The sequence below is a fragment of the Phyllobates terribilis genome, unplaced genomic scaffold, assembly GCF_046119375.1.
Source record: "Phyllobates terribilis strain yellow unplaced genomic scaffold, ASM4611937v1 Scaffold_3__8_contigs__length_932513732, whole genome shotgun sequence".
In the NCBI taxonomy this organism is placed as follows: Eukaryota; Metazoa; Chordata; class Amphibia; order Anura; family Dendrobatidae; genus Phyllobates; species Phyllobates terribilis.
In genome coordinates, this window is record NW_027362763.1 from 582,850,045 (window position 1) to 582,866,872 (window position 16,828).

At 41.1% G+C, this 16,828-nt stretch overlaps 1 protein-coding gene across 1 annotated transcript in view; it reads right to left on the minus strand.

Annotated features, from left to right (window-relative positions):
- LYST (lysosomal trafficking regulator) overlaps window positions 1–16,828 on the minus strand; it is a 789,135-nt gene that overhangs the window by 124,230 nt on the left and 648,077 nt on the right. Inside the window, exon 47 of the mRNA XM_073671457.1 lies at window positions 2,828–2,926. Coding sequence (XP_073527558.1) covers window positions 2,828–2,926 — 99 coding nt within the window. The remainder of the gene's footprint in view (window positions 1–2,827; window positions 2,927–16,828) is intronic.

Sequence of the window (16,828 nt, forward strand, 5' to 3'; positions counted from 1 at the left end):
GTCTTCTAAAAAATAAAAAAAACATTGGTGGCAGCAGAAACTGAGAAAATAATGGCAAAACACTTCAGGAAAAACACTGCTTTTCTCCTTCAAAAATTATACAGATACCTCGGCAGGTATAAGACACCATGTGCACATATATTCCATTTGCAGTGTATGATTTGTTTTTTTTTCGGTTCCTTTGTGTACCTTTTTAAGTGTTTTAAGCTTTTGTATGTGTTTGATTACTCAAATAACATTCGGTATCCTCTTGCAGGTCTTCTTGCCTTCGCTTCCTCCCAGTTTAGGTGTTTGCAAATGAGTGGATTATACTATATTATATTATATAACCGGCGATGACCATGGTTGACGGTTGTTAATTGTGTTTTCGGCAGAGTACGTGTGGTGCATTCCCCGGATGATCTCTTGAGGTTTGAGAAACACATATCTATAAGTATGATAGGGGCCAAAAGATTTTCTCTGGAAACTGGATGAATAGAGGATTGCGGCTAAGTAAGGCAGAGGGATTTTATACTGCCAAGAGATCATGGGTCTGATTCATTAAGACTAGCGTTTTCCACACCAGTCTTAGTGAACTGGACCACTGGAGTAAAATGCATCTAGTTCATTGAGGTATGAGGTATGCTCATGTGATAGCGAGGGGCAACCCACCTTAACAGCATGTCGCTGTCAATGTTATATAGTTGAAGGAGCAGTGTTTCAGCAAACACGAATAACATGGATTTGCTACTAATTAGTATTTGGTCAGGTAACCAGAAGAAGGGTGCGTGAATAGTCACCCATTATCCTATGAAGCCCAGCGACAGTCAAAAAGATGTCGGCGATCGGGCAGAGATTTAATATGGAAAGCAGGTGACCCCTGCCACATTGCAAATTTGCACAAAAACTGAGAAACATGACAAAGACTTTAAGATTTTGACTTGGCTTCTAAATATCCCAAACCTCAATCTAATCATACATCTATGACATATTAATCATATGTTGCAAACAGTATAACAACACAAACATTGGGGATTAGATAAATGCAAATGTGTAACCCCATGTCACCAATGAAGGCTAAGCACCCAGATAAAAACCTTATATTGTTTTTGGCTTTGGCTACATGTAATGTTGTTATTTATGAAGGGTTGATGTTTTTACTTTTCTCTAGGACCCTTAATATATATTTTTTATTTGTTATTATCAATTTTCTTATTTTTATGAAGTTTTCATTATATCTTTATTTACATTGATTTATTTTTATTTTTTTCATTGGATCCTTTACCTTTTAGTTCTAAAATAAATCATGTCTTTTTGATAATTTTTCACTGTATTGGGCCTAACTAACTATGATCGATACGGTGTTATAATTTGGATTATATTGATCCTTTATTCCCCATCTTGGTATTTTACATAATTACCTCACATGCACATGCATGGCAACCATTGTGGGCGATACACATTGACACGTATCTATAGGTGTCTTGGGTTGTGTGACCAGACTCTGGCTTGCCTAACTTCTCACGTGCCCCCGATGATGCTTCCTACTTGACACTTTATTAGTGTGCGCAGGCGTCTGTGCCAGAACCACTTTATGCGCCGCAAAATGACTAGCAATTTACAGTACCTAGTATTATTAGCTCTTTATTCCGATTGGTCTTTGGATGGTTTAAGAGATATGCTCTGTTCAATGTGATGCCACATGCCAAAATGCGTGTCAAGGTGGGTGCGACACTCATAGGAGGACTATGGATAGTTCTCTCTATAGATTCACTCAGCATTGATTGCTCTTTTACCTAAACTTTTTAGTCTGTTGATAAAATTGATTAGCATTTTTGAGCTTTGCATTTTTTGAGTACCTATTATGTTAATATTAGTGTGTGTCACCATTCCATTTGAGTGACATTTTATTTTCTACTAAGGCTACAGGTAATGTTGTTATTTAATACAGGTTGATGTTTTTACTTTTTTCTATGACTGTTTACTTTTTCTATGGAGGAGCTAATCTATCAGATATGATATGTGTCCATGAAGGTCTTTATGTTACAAAGAGGTTGTCCGGTCAAAAGTGATAAGTCTGCAGTCACTCTGTGTGACTGAGCGCAAGCACTGTGCGCTGCGAAGATTCAACGGTTTTGAGCCGGGAACGGTGGTGATTTATGCGATATGCAAACTTCTGGGCAGAAACAGTCTAGTGGGCGCGACCTCGCTCTATACATTTGTATGGAGCAAGGCCATGCACACTATATGGCTTCTGCCTAAGAGTATCCATATTGCATACGTCACCGCGATTTCCGGCTCAGAAACCGGTGAATCCTCGCAGTGTACAGTGTGTGCGCTGGAGAATCTGCAGTCACACAGAGTGACCAGAGACTTTTCATTTTAGACAAGGACAACCATTTTAAATGATCTACTGCAAGGTAATCACAGAACACCACCTTTTGCAGCCTATGCTTTCAGAGTGGCATGGGGAAAACTAAAGGTTCCCATACACAGAGCAATGTCGGCCAAACATGCTGATATCGACGGGTTCAGTAGACAGTTTAATGTGTATTGGGGATCTGGCCAACTACGAGAAGATGTAGATCTCCATGTCCAATTTCGGACTGCTGATCGCATCGTTTCCTGGAGATAAGATAAGGTTTTCTTATGGAGACATAGGAACTATTGGCTGAGTGAGTACTCCTGTTTATGGGAGAGTTGACTGAGATGGCTGTCGGCTAAATGATCGACCAACAGCCATCTAATCTAAGGTGTATGGCCTGCTGTACACAACATTAGGCAAGTAGCTATAATTTGATGGCTGATCAGTATATATATATACACATATATATGAAGATAAACATACCATGGTATTAGTGAAACGATTTAAGTATGCAGTGATGACACCACATTTGCTCCCAGTGTAGAGTTGACAGCTGTCTGGTACCCAAGCACAACTTGTGACCTGTGTAAGGAATACAAATACTAGTTAATGTAAGTAAATTTAAAGTGGGTTGTCAACTATGAGAAAAGTTTTTCCTATAAGCTCCGTTAGTAGTAATATAGACAAACAGTTCTTTACTTCCCCTCCCCAGGTCCAATGCTGCGTCTCTAGCTGTACCGGGGTCTTTTGTTGTGTACAGTGCTGATGTCACTTCAACAGGGCTAAAGACTTAACTCAGTGGCTCTGCAAATCTAGATGGCACAAACAACTTACAGTAGATCTCTTTGGTCACTCATTGGCTGCCACGGTTTTGATGTGTCATCAGAAATGCAGACAACAGACACCGAGGTACAGACCTGAGGTTGGACCCAGGGGGAATAAGTAAAGCACAGATTGTTTTTATTGCCAGTGGAACTTCTAGGAAAACTTTTATGAAAATATGAAATAAGAATAATAAACAAGAAAATAGTTCTGATTTAAAGGCTTAGGTTTGTAGTGGTTAATCAGTGATGGTATTTCTTGTTCCTTCATTTCTTGTTAGCAACCGACTAAAAACATGGTTGCACAAATTATGTCATTCAACATTAAGCTTTCCCAGGGGACTGGATTTGTAAAATTAAACTCTAACCGGTTACCGACTGCCCACTGTAGTTAAATGTCGGTGCTTGCTGGGCTTTGCTGCAACACAAGGAAAAAAAACATGCTATGAATACCGGGATTACCAAAAATAACAAAAGTAAATTTTATTGAAACACACCACAAAACAAATTAAAAACATTTAAAAAGTCATGGAATGACAAAAAAGTAACAATTAGCCCAAAATAAGGCTGCACTCTGTCTGCCAAGCAAATAAGAGAGATAAATAACTAATCAATATCACAGAAATACATAGTATCAAAAAGGCCTCAGGACAACACAGATTCAAAACCCTACGGCGTGTATAACATAATAGAAGAAAGACACTGTTGGAAATGAGTGAATCAATATACACCTGGAGACTAAATCGCACACGAATACAGCAATACTGCCCAGTTGACCCCGCTGGTCCATGCTGATCACTTTTCGTTTTCAGAACTTGATTTGCACTTGGCATTTTTGCTTATTATAGTAGGATAAGAGCATTTGCTCTATTGAACCTTTTGCATTTTTTGGTTCATGTCTTCCAATGTGCTGTATTTGTGTGCGATTTAGTCCCTAGGTGCATATTGGTTCACTCATCTCCAACAGTGTGTTTCTTCTAAAATGTTATATACACTGTGGGGTTTGTTGGTCAGGTCAGTTTTATTGTTTTTTTTTACTCTGCTGTGTATTAGCACATATTTATGGTTTCCTGACAATACATGCACACATGATATTGAATCTCTGTTGTCCTGAGGCCTTTTTGATGCTATGTATTTCTGTGATATTGATTGGTTATTTATCTCTTATTCGCTTGTAAGATGGGGTGCAGGATTATTTTAGGCTGATTGTTACTTCTTTATGTCATTCCATGACCTTTTAAATGTTTGTTTGTTTTTTTTCTTGTTTTGCTGTGTGTTTCAATAAAATGTATCTTTTTTATTCTTGGTGATGCCTGCGTTCATAGCATGTTTCTTTTTGCCTGTGTTGCAATAAGTCATTTTTCACATGCTACAGGTTGATCCTAACTATTGGGTGGTTCCCTCCCTTTCTCGCTGGACTTTGCGCAGTGCCAATGTCTGTCCACGATTGGTAGTCTCGCAGCGCTCAAAACACCCAGGGGTCCTGCAAGCGCTGAGATTCCGGTGCAGAGCGATAGCTCTGAAAGGTGAACACATTGGGACCGGATTGTCTCAATGATTTTACCCCTTTGTTATCTTTTAGATGCCGCGATTAATAGCAACTGCGACATTTAGAAGATTGTGAGATGGAGAGGACTCTTTTCCTTACCTCTGCAGCCTCACCGTGACCTGATCACGGGAGGTAGGGGCGGGGAGAGGGGGATCCGAGAGTTGTCATGGCAGCCGGAGGTCACATGATGACCTCTGGGTCTTGCTAGCTACGACAAGCCTGCTAGACCCAGCCAGCAGCAGGGTCTGACAGGCAATCTACCAGTAAAGCAGACAGGGCTCATGTATTGAAATAAAAATTGAAGTTCCATACAGGGACTATGTAAAAAAAGTTAAACTTTTTTTTTTTAAACGATTTATAAAAAATAAATCACAATATAAAAAAAAAACTGAAAAAATATGAAACCAATAAATATGTATGTTTATATAAAAACAAAAATAAACATAAAAAATACACATATTTGGCATCAGCGCATCCGGAAAGACCAGATCTATAAAACTGTCACATTAGTTAACCCCTTCAGTGAACACTAACAGAAACAAAAAACGCAGCAAAAAACTATGCTTTTCATCATACTGCCAAGTTAAATAAAACGCGATCAAAAAGTCAAATGGAAATAAAAATGGTATAGCTGAAAACGTAATTTTGTCCCACAAAAAACAAGCTGCCATTCAGCGGAGCAATAAAAAAGTTATACATTTCAGAAAATAGCGATACAAAAATAATTCTTTATTCTATAAAAATAGTTCTTGTTGCGTAAAAGCCCCAAAACAAACCAAAAAACAACCTGTAAATGTGATATCGCTGTAATCGTACTGACCGGAAGAATAAAGCTGCCTTATCAATTTTGCCATGTGGTGAATGGCATTAAAAAAAAAAACAACCTTAAAAAACAGATCCGTAATTGCTGTTTTTTGGTCATTCTGCCTGTCAAAAATCTGAATAGAAAGTGATCAAATAATGTTATGTGCTCAAAAATGGTACCAAGAAAAAAAGTTAACTTGTCCTGCAAAAAAAACAAGCCCTCACATGATTTCTTTGTGAGAAATATAGAAAAATTATAGCTCTCTTGTATAAAAAGTGTCTTTTAGTTTGTGACAGCAGCCAAACATAAAAAACAATATAAATCTGGTATCACTGTAATCGCACAGACCCGAAGAATAAAGTAGTCTAATTACTTATACTCTACAAGGAATGGCAAAAAAAAATGAATAAAATAAATTTTTGGCCTGCTGCTGATTTGTTTATTCTGTCTCCCAAAGATAGCAGTAAGGCTCGGCTCACATTTATCCTGCGCTCTGCGCTGAGCGCTTACACCGGTGTTTCCATGTAAATCACTGAAATGTGAGTCAGACGGAACCCCCGGAGGAAGATTCCCTATAATGAAGCAGATAGAGATACTGTGGACGCCATCTGGCCTGTGATCCAGCGGTGTTCGTCTTATTAAGCATGCATAAAAGTGCGGTCCGCCACGTTTTTTGCACCTCTGAAAAGAAGGATACCACTAAACAGAGGCCAGACGGAGTACAGAGTAAATTATTCCGCTGCCTCATAATAGTGAATGGCTTCTTTGGGGGGTTCATTTGAATTACGTTATTTGGAGATTTAGGTGGAAACCCAGGTGTAAGAGCTCAGCGTAGAGCACAGGATGAATGTGATCCAAAATGTTATGTAAAATGTTTCCAATTAACGCTTCAACTCCCACAAAAGAACAAGTCCATCATCTGTTAACAGAAGTCTAGGGGGCTTCCATGTACCACAAAAGTTCTGTAGGGGGGGCACTATGGTACCTTGCCCCCGAAAAGAAATCCAGCGAATTCTGCACTCCCAAATCCAAATGCCCCCTTCCTTCTGAGCCCCAGTGTGCCTAAACCACATTTAGCGTTGAATTGGGTGGAATTTCTATAGCGATGAGAGCTCGCTTAATTTACAGGGTGCGTGTCTCCAGTATCACAAACAGAGCACAATGTATGGGCACTACAATGTACAGGGTGCTACAATAGAAGATTTGCAATTTTAACTTGGCAACATCCACTGCTGCTTGTTTCTGGCAAACACCCATGGAGTGAAAATCGTCACTATACCAGCAGATGAATTCCCAGAGGGTTGCAATTTCCAAAATGGGGTCACTTGAGGGAATATTCTGCTCTTCTGGCACTTAGGGGCTCTTAACAGTGGCATATAAAGGTTTGGGCACCCCCGGTCAAAATTACTGTTATGGTAAAAATTTAAGGAAGTTGAAGATGAACTGATCTCTACAAGGCCTAAAGTTAAAGATGAAATATTTTGCGTTGTAGTTTAGGCAAAAATAAATATCATTTTCATCTTTTACATTTTAAAATTTACAAAAAGGAAAATGGGCCGATGCAAAAGTTTGTGCACCCTGCATGGCTGGTTCCTAGTAGCATCATCTTTTGCAAGTATCACAGCTTGTAATCGCTTTTTGAAGCCAGCCAACTGTCTTTCAATTCTTGTTTGAGGGATTTTCATCCATTGTTCCTTAGGAAATTCTCCCAGTTCTGTGAGATTCCTGGGTCATCTTGCATTCACTGCTCTTTTGAGGTCTAACCATAGATTTTCAATGATGTCCAGATCGGGGGACTGTAAGGGCCATTGTAAGACTTTCAGCTTGCGCCTTTTGAGGTAGTCAATTGTGGAATTTGAATTGTGTTTAAGATCATTATCCATTTGTGGAAGCGATCCTCTTTCAGCTTTTTTTTTACAGATGGTGTTATGTTTGCATCAATAATTTGTTAAAATTTCATTAAATCCATTCTTCCCTCTACCTGTGAAATGTTCCCCGTGCCATTGGCTGTAACACAATCCCAAAGCATGATTAATCCACCTCCATGCTTAATGGTTGGCGAGATGTTCTTTTCCTGAAATTCTGTGCCCTTTTTTCTCCACATATACCTTTGATCATTGTGGTAATTTCTTAATTACATTTTGAACTGATGAAAGGGCAACTTGAAAACGCTTTGCTATCTTCTTATAGAGTTATCATGCTTTGTGGGCCTCTACCATTTTCATTTTCAGAGTGCGAGGCAGCTGCTTAGAACAGGCATGTCCAAAGTCCGGCCCGCGGGCCATTTGCGGCCCGCGGTCCGGACTAATAAGGCCCCCAGGTATCCAGCAGCATGTACCTTGCGGCCGCTGCCGCTCTCGTCGCCACCGCCGCTCTCGTCGCCACCGCCGCTCAGTACTCCGGCGCAGGGAGAAGAGCCGAAATCTCGGACATCGCGAGATTTCGGCTTTCCTTCTCCCTGCGCCGGAGTACTGAGCGGCGGCAACCGGCCAGCCAAGATCTCGCGACGTGCGAGATCTCCAGCCCCCAGGGGTTGTAAGACGTTCAGAGGTCAGATAGGCTGAAGACCTCAGCTTAGTTGTGTAAAATTATATAAATAATATATATATTAAGTTATATATAAGTCCCTGCGCCACCTTACACCTCCAGAAAGGTTAGGCCAGCAGGGCTCTCACACAAGCTTGTGGTAGCAAGCTGTCATACCCTTCATTAACCCCTGACTGCCTGTCACTGTGCTATAATTCCATTATCTGATGTGCGACTGTTGCACAGCTTGCTATTCTCTGCCTGTGTTATAAAGCATATAGCAGTATCTTATTTTTGCTGTTCCACCCTCTGCGCCTTTTAATCTCTCCCCTTCTGGCCAATTTTTATAATGGCAACTACAAATAAGAAACGAAAAGTTGACAGTGAGGGCTGCCGCTTCCAGGACAAGTGGAAAGTAGAATATTTTTTCACTGAAATAAAGAATCACTGTGTTTGTCTGATATGCCAAGAGACCGTTGCTGTTTATAAAGAATTTAATGTCAAGCGACACTATCAGACGAGACATAGCACATACGACAAGCTAACAGGGCACGACCGAAGTGAAAAGTATAAGCAACTTGAAGCTGTTTTATTGTCACAACAGCGATTTTTTACAAGAGCCCGTGAGTCAAATGAAAATGCCACAAAGGCGAGCTATGAGGTGGCAGCGTTAATTGCTAAAAATTGCAAATCTTTTGCAGAGGGTGACTTTATCAAAGAATGTGTTATGAAAATGGTAGAGAATGTCTGTCCCGAGAAGAAGCAAGAGTTTTCCAACATTTGCCTGGCTCGTAACACTGTAGCACGGAGAATTGAAGAAATTTCATCGGATATTAAGAGACAGTTAATGTCAAAAGGAGCTGATTTTGACTTCTTTTCAATAGCCTGTGATGAAAGCACGGACCTATCTGACACGGCTCAGTTGCTGATTTTTTTAAGAGGGGTGGACGATGAAATGAATGTGACTGAAGAGCTACTTGACCTCCAGAGCCTCAAGGATCAAACAAGAGGGAAAGATTTATTTGATTCTGTTAGTTCTGCCATAGATGACATGAAACTGCCTTGGAACAAAGTTACTGGGATTATTACTGATGGGGCACCTGCCATGACTGGTGAACGAAGTGGATTATCAACCCTAATCTGTAACAAGGTGAGCGAAGAAGGAGGCAAAGCTATTAAACTTCATTGCATCATTCATCAACAAGTTCTCTGTGCTAAACATCTCCAATATGATCATGTTATGAAACCGGTACTAAAGACCATTAATTTTATCCGCTCTAAAGCCCTGTGCCACCGCCAGTTTAAACAGTTTCTACTGGATATCCAGGCTGAATATGAAGATGTTTCATATCATAACGATGTAAGATGGCTCAGTCGGGGGTCTGCACTGCAACGTTTCTACTCTCTCAGAAAGGAAATAGGAGAATTCTTGGAAACAAAGGGACAAACGATGCGAGAACTATCTGATCCAATTTGGCTGGCTGATTTGGGGTTTCTAGTCGACCTAACAAAGCATCTGAATGTACTGAACATGAATCTTCAGGGCAAAGATGCAGCGGTGAACCAACTTTATTCACACCTCAAAGCCTTTGGAACAAAGCTGCAACTTTTCCTAAGGCAGTTGTCACAAACACCGCCCAATACCATCCATTTTTCAGCGCTACAGGAAATAATTAACAGTTTTCCACAGGATGATATCCATGCGCAAATAAGCAGGTATGCAGCAGACATCACATCTCTGGCTGGGGAGTTTCAACGGCGCTTTCAAGATTTTGCAGCTATTGAAAAGGAGATCAGCATTTTCTCCTCTCCATTCTCTGTTGACCCCGACAATGCTCCTGATCAGTTGCAGCTCGAGCTCATTGAGCTACATTGTGACAGCGAGTTACGCAGTCGTCATCAACAGCTCTCTCTTGTTAACTTTTACCGCCAACTGGATAAGAGCCGGTTTCAAGAGATTCGAACATTGGCTAAGAAAACCCTGAGCTTGTTTGGCTCAACATATTTGTGTGAGAAGACATTCTCTGTTATGAACTTTAACAAGAACCGCGTGAGGACAAGACTAAGTGACTCTCACCTGCGTGACATTTTGCGCATCAAAACCACGGCCATTGAACCAGACCTAGTCTATGTGCTGCAGTCCAGATCCCAGTTTCACCCTTCACATTAGTGCAGGCTAGTTTCTTTTTTTTAATTGAGATTAATATGTTGTAAAATCTCAATTAATGTCAGTTGGATAGACAGTTATATATTTGAACACATGTATACTTGCTGTTATGTTCCTGTTCACATTTTTTGAACTTATAAGTTGACAGACAACCTTACATTACTTTGTGTAATGTACTTTAAAATGTTCCTGAGATATCTCAGTTTCCTGTTTTTATTATATTAAAGGGGTTGTCCAAGTTCAGAACCCAGACATACCCCCTTTTTCACCCAGGCAGCCCCCCTGCCATGGGCATCAAAGCATCTCATGCTCCGATGTGCTCCCTTGCCCTGTGCTATTTACAATGACACACTGCCGGTAGGAGGCTTCACCGGCTCTAATGTGCAGGCTTTAGCGCTGCTCTAGCTGGTTTACTGGTGATAAAGCCCGCCCATCAGTGCCGGTGACGTCACTGGGCTTTCTGCCAGCCCCGTGGAGAGCCGGGTATGTCACTAGAACTCCAGAAAATGCCTTTCCTCTGCGCAATTTAGTGCAGGGCAAAAGTAGGACATTGGAGCATAAACTGCTTCGATGCTCAAGTCGGGGAGGGGCTTCCTGGGTGAGAATGGGGGTATGTCTGGGTTAACCCCTTTAAGGCAGATTGATTAAACACCTGTTTAGATTTGTCATCCAAGTCACAAAATAAAAAGTATGCCGTTTTCAATAAACTTTGCAAAAAAAGTTTATTTGCATTCATTTTAATGGTCCAAAGAATGTCAAGCAAAATGATCGGCCCTCGCACATGTTCACTTCATCAAATTTGGCACTCTTAGAAAAAAGTTTGGACACCCCTGGCTTAGAAGAACCCATGTTTGCTGTTTTTTGGCACAAGGTTAGAGGAGGCTGGGTTTTATAGAGCTGGGAAATTTGAATCACCTGGCATTTCATAATGATAAAAGGCCATAACCTTAACAGGCTAATTTAGGTCTGAAACCTTGGTCAAAGTTATCTGATCACACAAATCTCCAAGTGAGCCCAAACGTTTTCTTCAGAATACACAAACAAAGCTGTTCAAAAAAGTCAGAGTAGGGTGAATATAATTATTAACACATTGCCAAAAGGCAAAAAAATCCCTAACTAAAGACCATTAAAATTTAACTTTTAATTACACTATTTAAGAGGAAAACAAAAATTAAAAATGCAATGGTCAGTATGTGGTTCAGACACATTATGGTACGGTACCTATTTTCGTTATTTACAGTAACCACTATTTATTATGTACATCCTAATCAATATCACTCCTAAAGTCTACATGTAGCTTAGTGCAGCCGCGGATCTACACTATCCTGTGCTACATGCACGCCAATTTATATCCCAGTTCATTTCTTAAACTTTTTTTTCAGTTAGTGTGCACCAAGCTTATATAAAGGTGTGGTCTGCCTTTTCCTTGAGCTGGAAATTCTATTCATCTTGTTCTCAATGGCTGTGTGTTTACTAGCCGGGCTCAGTCTTTCTCTGCCCTTATCCACAATAATGTCACTTGACAAATGGTAAGGTTTTAAATATTAGCGTTAGGACCAGTGTCGGACTGGGGTGTCTGGGGCCCACAGGAGGAATTGATCCTCAGGGTCCACCCTACAGCAATATGCAAATAACTATTAGCCAATATTCCCGTTATAGTGGAGCGTCGACTGTAAATCACAGGCGGCTCCTGCACATATACCGTGCACCACCATAACTGGGATGTACAATTATGGTAGTTTGCATTAAAGGGGTTCTTTGGTTAAAACAAGTTATCAACGATCCATGGGATCCACAGGATCGGTGATCACTTATTGATTGTTTGGGTCCGAACATAGGTGCGTTTTCCAATCGGAAGAATGGGGAAGTTTTATCCCTGTCAGGACACTTATCCCCATTTTAAAATGCAGCGGCAGGTGGGACGTCTGACTGCAGCTCCATTCATTATCTTTGGGGCTTCCAGAAAAAAAACAAGAACAGCCACTGAGGGAATGAATGGATCAGTGGTCAAGTCGCACATGAGCTCCAGTCTAATGGGGATCAAAGCTCCACATTCTACCAATTGGTGCAGGTCCCAGCGTTCAGACCCCCACTAATCAATAATTTATCACTTATCCTGTGGAGAGGTGATTACTTGTTTTCCCTGGAGAACCTCTGTAAGTGCATCTTGTTCCAAGTATTTAATCACTAATGGAAATAAAGAATCTTCTCCTAATTAACACCAATAGAACCACATACAAGGGAGAAATACTACCACACCATGGCCAGACCACATATTACCACCACATAGTGATCGAATAATACTACATACAAGGGACAAATACAGTGACACCCATGACCAGACCACATATTAACACCACATAGTGACCGAATAATACCACATACAAGAGAGAAATAACCCCACACCGTGACCAGACATTAACAGCATATAGCGTCCAATAATTCCCCATAATTGCTCCCCCCCCACCTCCTCTATCATTGCTCCCTTCCATTCCCATCATTGCTCTCCCTCACCTTCTCAATCATTGCTCTCCCCCCATCTTCTCCAACATTGTCATATCTCCCACACCTCCTCCTATCATTGTCATATCTCATCCATCATTGCCATATCTCCCCCACCTCCTCCATCATCATTGCCATATCTTTGCCCACCACCTCCATCATCACTGCCATATCTCCCCCACCTCCTCCATCACTGCCATATCTCCCCCACCTTCTCCATCATCATTGCTATATCTCCCCCACCTCCTCCATCACCATGCCATGCATATCTTCCCCCACCTCCTCCATCACCATGCCATGCATATCTCCCCCCATCTCCTCCATCACCATTGATCTCTCTCATCTCCCCCCACCTCCTCCATCACCATTGCTCTCACTCATCTCACCCCACCATTGCGCTCCCTCATCTCCGCCCATCATTACCATTGCTCTCCCTCATCTCCCCCCACCTCCTCCATCACCATTGCTGTCCCCATTTCTCCCATCTCCAGTCCAGTGTAATTTAAAAAAAAAACAAAACACTTACCTCTCAGCCAGCAGCATCGTCCTCTGCTTCCTGTCTGGCATCTTTCTCCCTGACACAGACTGGCGCTGCAAGATGACGTTATCAAGCAGTGTGAGCCTGTGTCAGGGAGGAAGCGCCGGGCAGGAAACAGAGGGCAGATCCCTCCGCTCTGCTGCCATTTTCCTGCTGTCGGCAGCGGAGCTGGAGGGATTGCTCCCTGCCCGCTGCACAGGATGAGGGCAATCTGGCCATGGGCCCCCCGGAGCCTGGGGGTCCGTGAAGCAGGCCAGATTGTCCTCATCAGCCGCACTGCAGGGGCCCTCCTAACCCTCCGGGCCCTTGCAGTGTGGAGCACCGGTGGCCATATTAACCAGGGGCCCCCGTGCGTCCTCTCGGGGGCCCGCTGAGGACCCGGGCCCACCGGAGAATTCTCCGGTGTCCCGGTCCGACCCTGGTTAGGACTGTCCCAAATAGGGTCACCATGATGTGGTAGGATGGCTTTTGCATTATTTCGATCAAAATTATGTTAACTAAGTACCCTATATTATTTTCATACACTATGCTCTTTATTTATTGCAGGGTATGTGTATATTATGTTTCTGTCTCTGTTTTTTTTTCTGCTATTCAATCAACATCCACATATCTGACTCATGCTGTTAAAAGACCACTCTAAGCCTCCCCAACATGTTTCACCAGACTAACTGGCATCATCAGGGGACTGAGGCTATAATGATCAATTACATGGCTTACAAGGTGGTTTAAAGATTGGTTTCTAATGTCATTAAAGGTCGTCTATATATATTTTAGATCCATATAAAAGGTAAGTATTCCATAATAATGATCCATATTTTATTTTAACTGTTTCATACATATTTAACTATTTCAAACTTTTGCATCAACCCATTTTCCTTTTTTTTAATTTTTAAAATGTAAAAGGTGAAAATATATATATATTGTTTTTGCCTAAAATACAAAGGAAATGTGTCATCTTTAACTTTAGACCTTTTAGAGATCATTTCATCTTCAACTTGCTTAACTGTTCACAAGAACAGTAATTTTGACCAGGGGTGCCCAAATTTTTACTACCCACTGTATATGGAGTCCGCAAACTATTCTACGATAATTTTTTCTCCAGGATTCAAATAGCTTTCCTCCCCTCCCGAGTGGCTAAGCAGTACTGGACATGATGGGGTCCAGAGATGGGGTATTGCCACGTTCAGAAGAAATTGTATGACACATTTTGGTGATATTTTTACCCATTTCCCTTGTGAAAATGTAAAATCTGGGGTTAAAATATTTTTTGTGGTAAAAATGTATTTATTTTTTCTTTACAGCCCAATGGTAAAAAATTGTGAGACACCTGTGGTGTCAATGTGATCACTGCACCCCTAGATTAATTCATTGAGAAGTGTAGTTTGTAAAACAGGGTCAATTATGGGGGGGTTCAGCTGTTCTGGGACCTCTCAGGGGCGGTGCCAATGTGACATAACACCCGCAAACCATAAAAGCAAAATCTGCATTGTAATATAATACTCCTTCCCTTTTGAGCTTTGCACTGTGCCTCAAAAGTAGTTTTAGACCACTTATTGGCATACTCAAAAGAAATTGAGTAACAAATTGTATTGTTTCTTTTCTCCTTTACCCCTTTTGAAAATTACAAACTTGGGGTCAAAGCAACATTATAGTGTAAAAAATGTTAACATTTCATTTTCTCATCCCAATGTTATATAAGTCTGTGAATCACCTGAGGGTTAAAAATACTCATTATACCCCTCTATTAATTCCTTGAGAGGTGTAGTGTCCAAATTGCGGTCAATTGTGGGGGTTTCTGCTGACATGGGCTCTTGAAATGTGACATGCTGTCCACAACCTCATCCAGCCAAAATGGCGCCCATGCCCTTTCGAGCCGTGCCCAATGGTATAAAATTCTGTGACTCACCTGTGGTGTCAATATGATCACTACACCCCTAGATTAATTCATTGCGAGATGTAGGTTGTAAAATGGGGACTCTTATAGTGAGTTCTGCTGTTCTGGCACCTCAGGGGCTCTGCCAATGTGACATGGCATCCTCAAACCAGTCCAGCAAAATCTGAACTCAAATATGGTACTCCTTCTCTTCTGAGCTTTGCACTGTTCCCTAAATTAGTTTTGTACCACATATGGGGTATTGGAGTACTCAGGAGAAATTGCTCAACAAATGCTGGGGTCCATTTTCTCCTGTTACCCTTGTGAAAATGAAAAATTTGGGGCTAAAACAACATTTTTATGGGAAAAATTAGATTTTTTTTATTTTCACGGCTCAATGTTATAAAATTCTGTAAAGAACCTGGTAGTTCAAAGTGCTCACCACACATCTAGATAATTTTCTTGTGGGGTCTAATTTGCAAAATGGGGTCACTTGGGGGGGGTTTGCACTCTTTAGGCACATCACAGGCTCTTCAACATGGCGTCCAGTATCAATTCCAGACAATTTTGTGTTTCAAAATTCAAATAGTGCTCCTTCTCTTCCAAGCTCTGCCACGCGCCCAAACAGTAGTTTTCCCCCCAGATATGTGGTATTGGCGTACTCATGATAAATTGCACAACAAATTGTATGCTGCATTTTCTCATATTACGCTTGTGAAAATGCAATATTTGGGAAGTAACATTTTTGTGGGAAAAATTTAAATGTTCATTTTTTTCCCTTCCACATTAATTCCTATGAAGCACCTGAAGGGTTAATAAGTTTCTTGAATGTAGTTTTGAGAACTTTGAGCAGCGCAGTTTTTAGAATGGTGTCACTTTTGGGTATTTTCTTTTATATACGCCCCTCAAAGTCACTTCAAATGTGATGTGGTCCCTAAAAAAAATGGGTTTGTAAATTTTGTTGGAAAAATGAGAAATTGCTGATAAACCTTAACCCTTCTAACTTCCTAACAAAAAAAATTGTTTAAAAAATTAAGCAGATATATAGTAGACATGTGGTAAATGCTATTTATTAATTATTGTGTGTGCTATAACGCTCTGGTTTAAGGACATAAAAATTAAAAGTTAGAAAACTGCAAAATTATTATTTTTTTTTTCACAAGTAAATGCAAAATATATAGTCCTTAATTTATCACTAACATGAAGTACAATTTATCCCGAAAAAATAAACTTAGAATCATTGGGTTATGTGGAAGCGTTTCAGAGTTATTACCTCATAAAGTGACACTGGTCAGAATTGAAAAAATTGGCATGGTCATGAAGGTGAAAACTTGCTCTGGCGCGAAATGGTTAAAACACACTAACTGGCACCCACTTTTATTAACTCTTAAAGAGAACATATCACCTGAAAAAACGCTATTAACCTGCAGATATTAGGTTAATCTGTAGGTTAATAGCGTTCTGAACATGGCCCAGCGCCAGCACTTAATTTCCTCCAGGCAGCGGGAGTTTAACTCTATTCTCCCCGGCAGCATTCGGCATTGTCATGCGGGTGGCATCAGCGCAGGTTCAGTTAATGCTCTGTGTATAGAGAGCGGTGGCTGTAACTGCACCCCCAACACTGGCTGACAGCTAGCTCAGCATTAGGGCTGGCTGTCAGTCAGAGCGGTGACCGAACCCATGCCGATGCCAACCCTGTGACT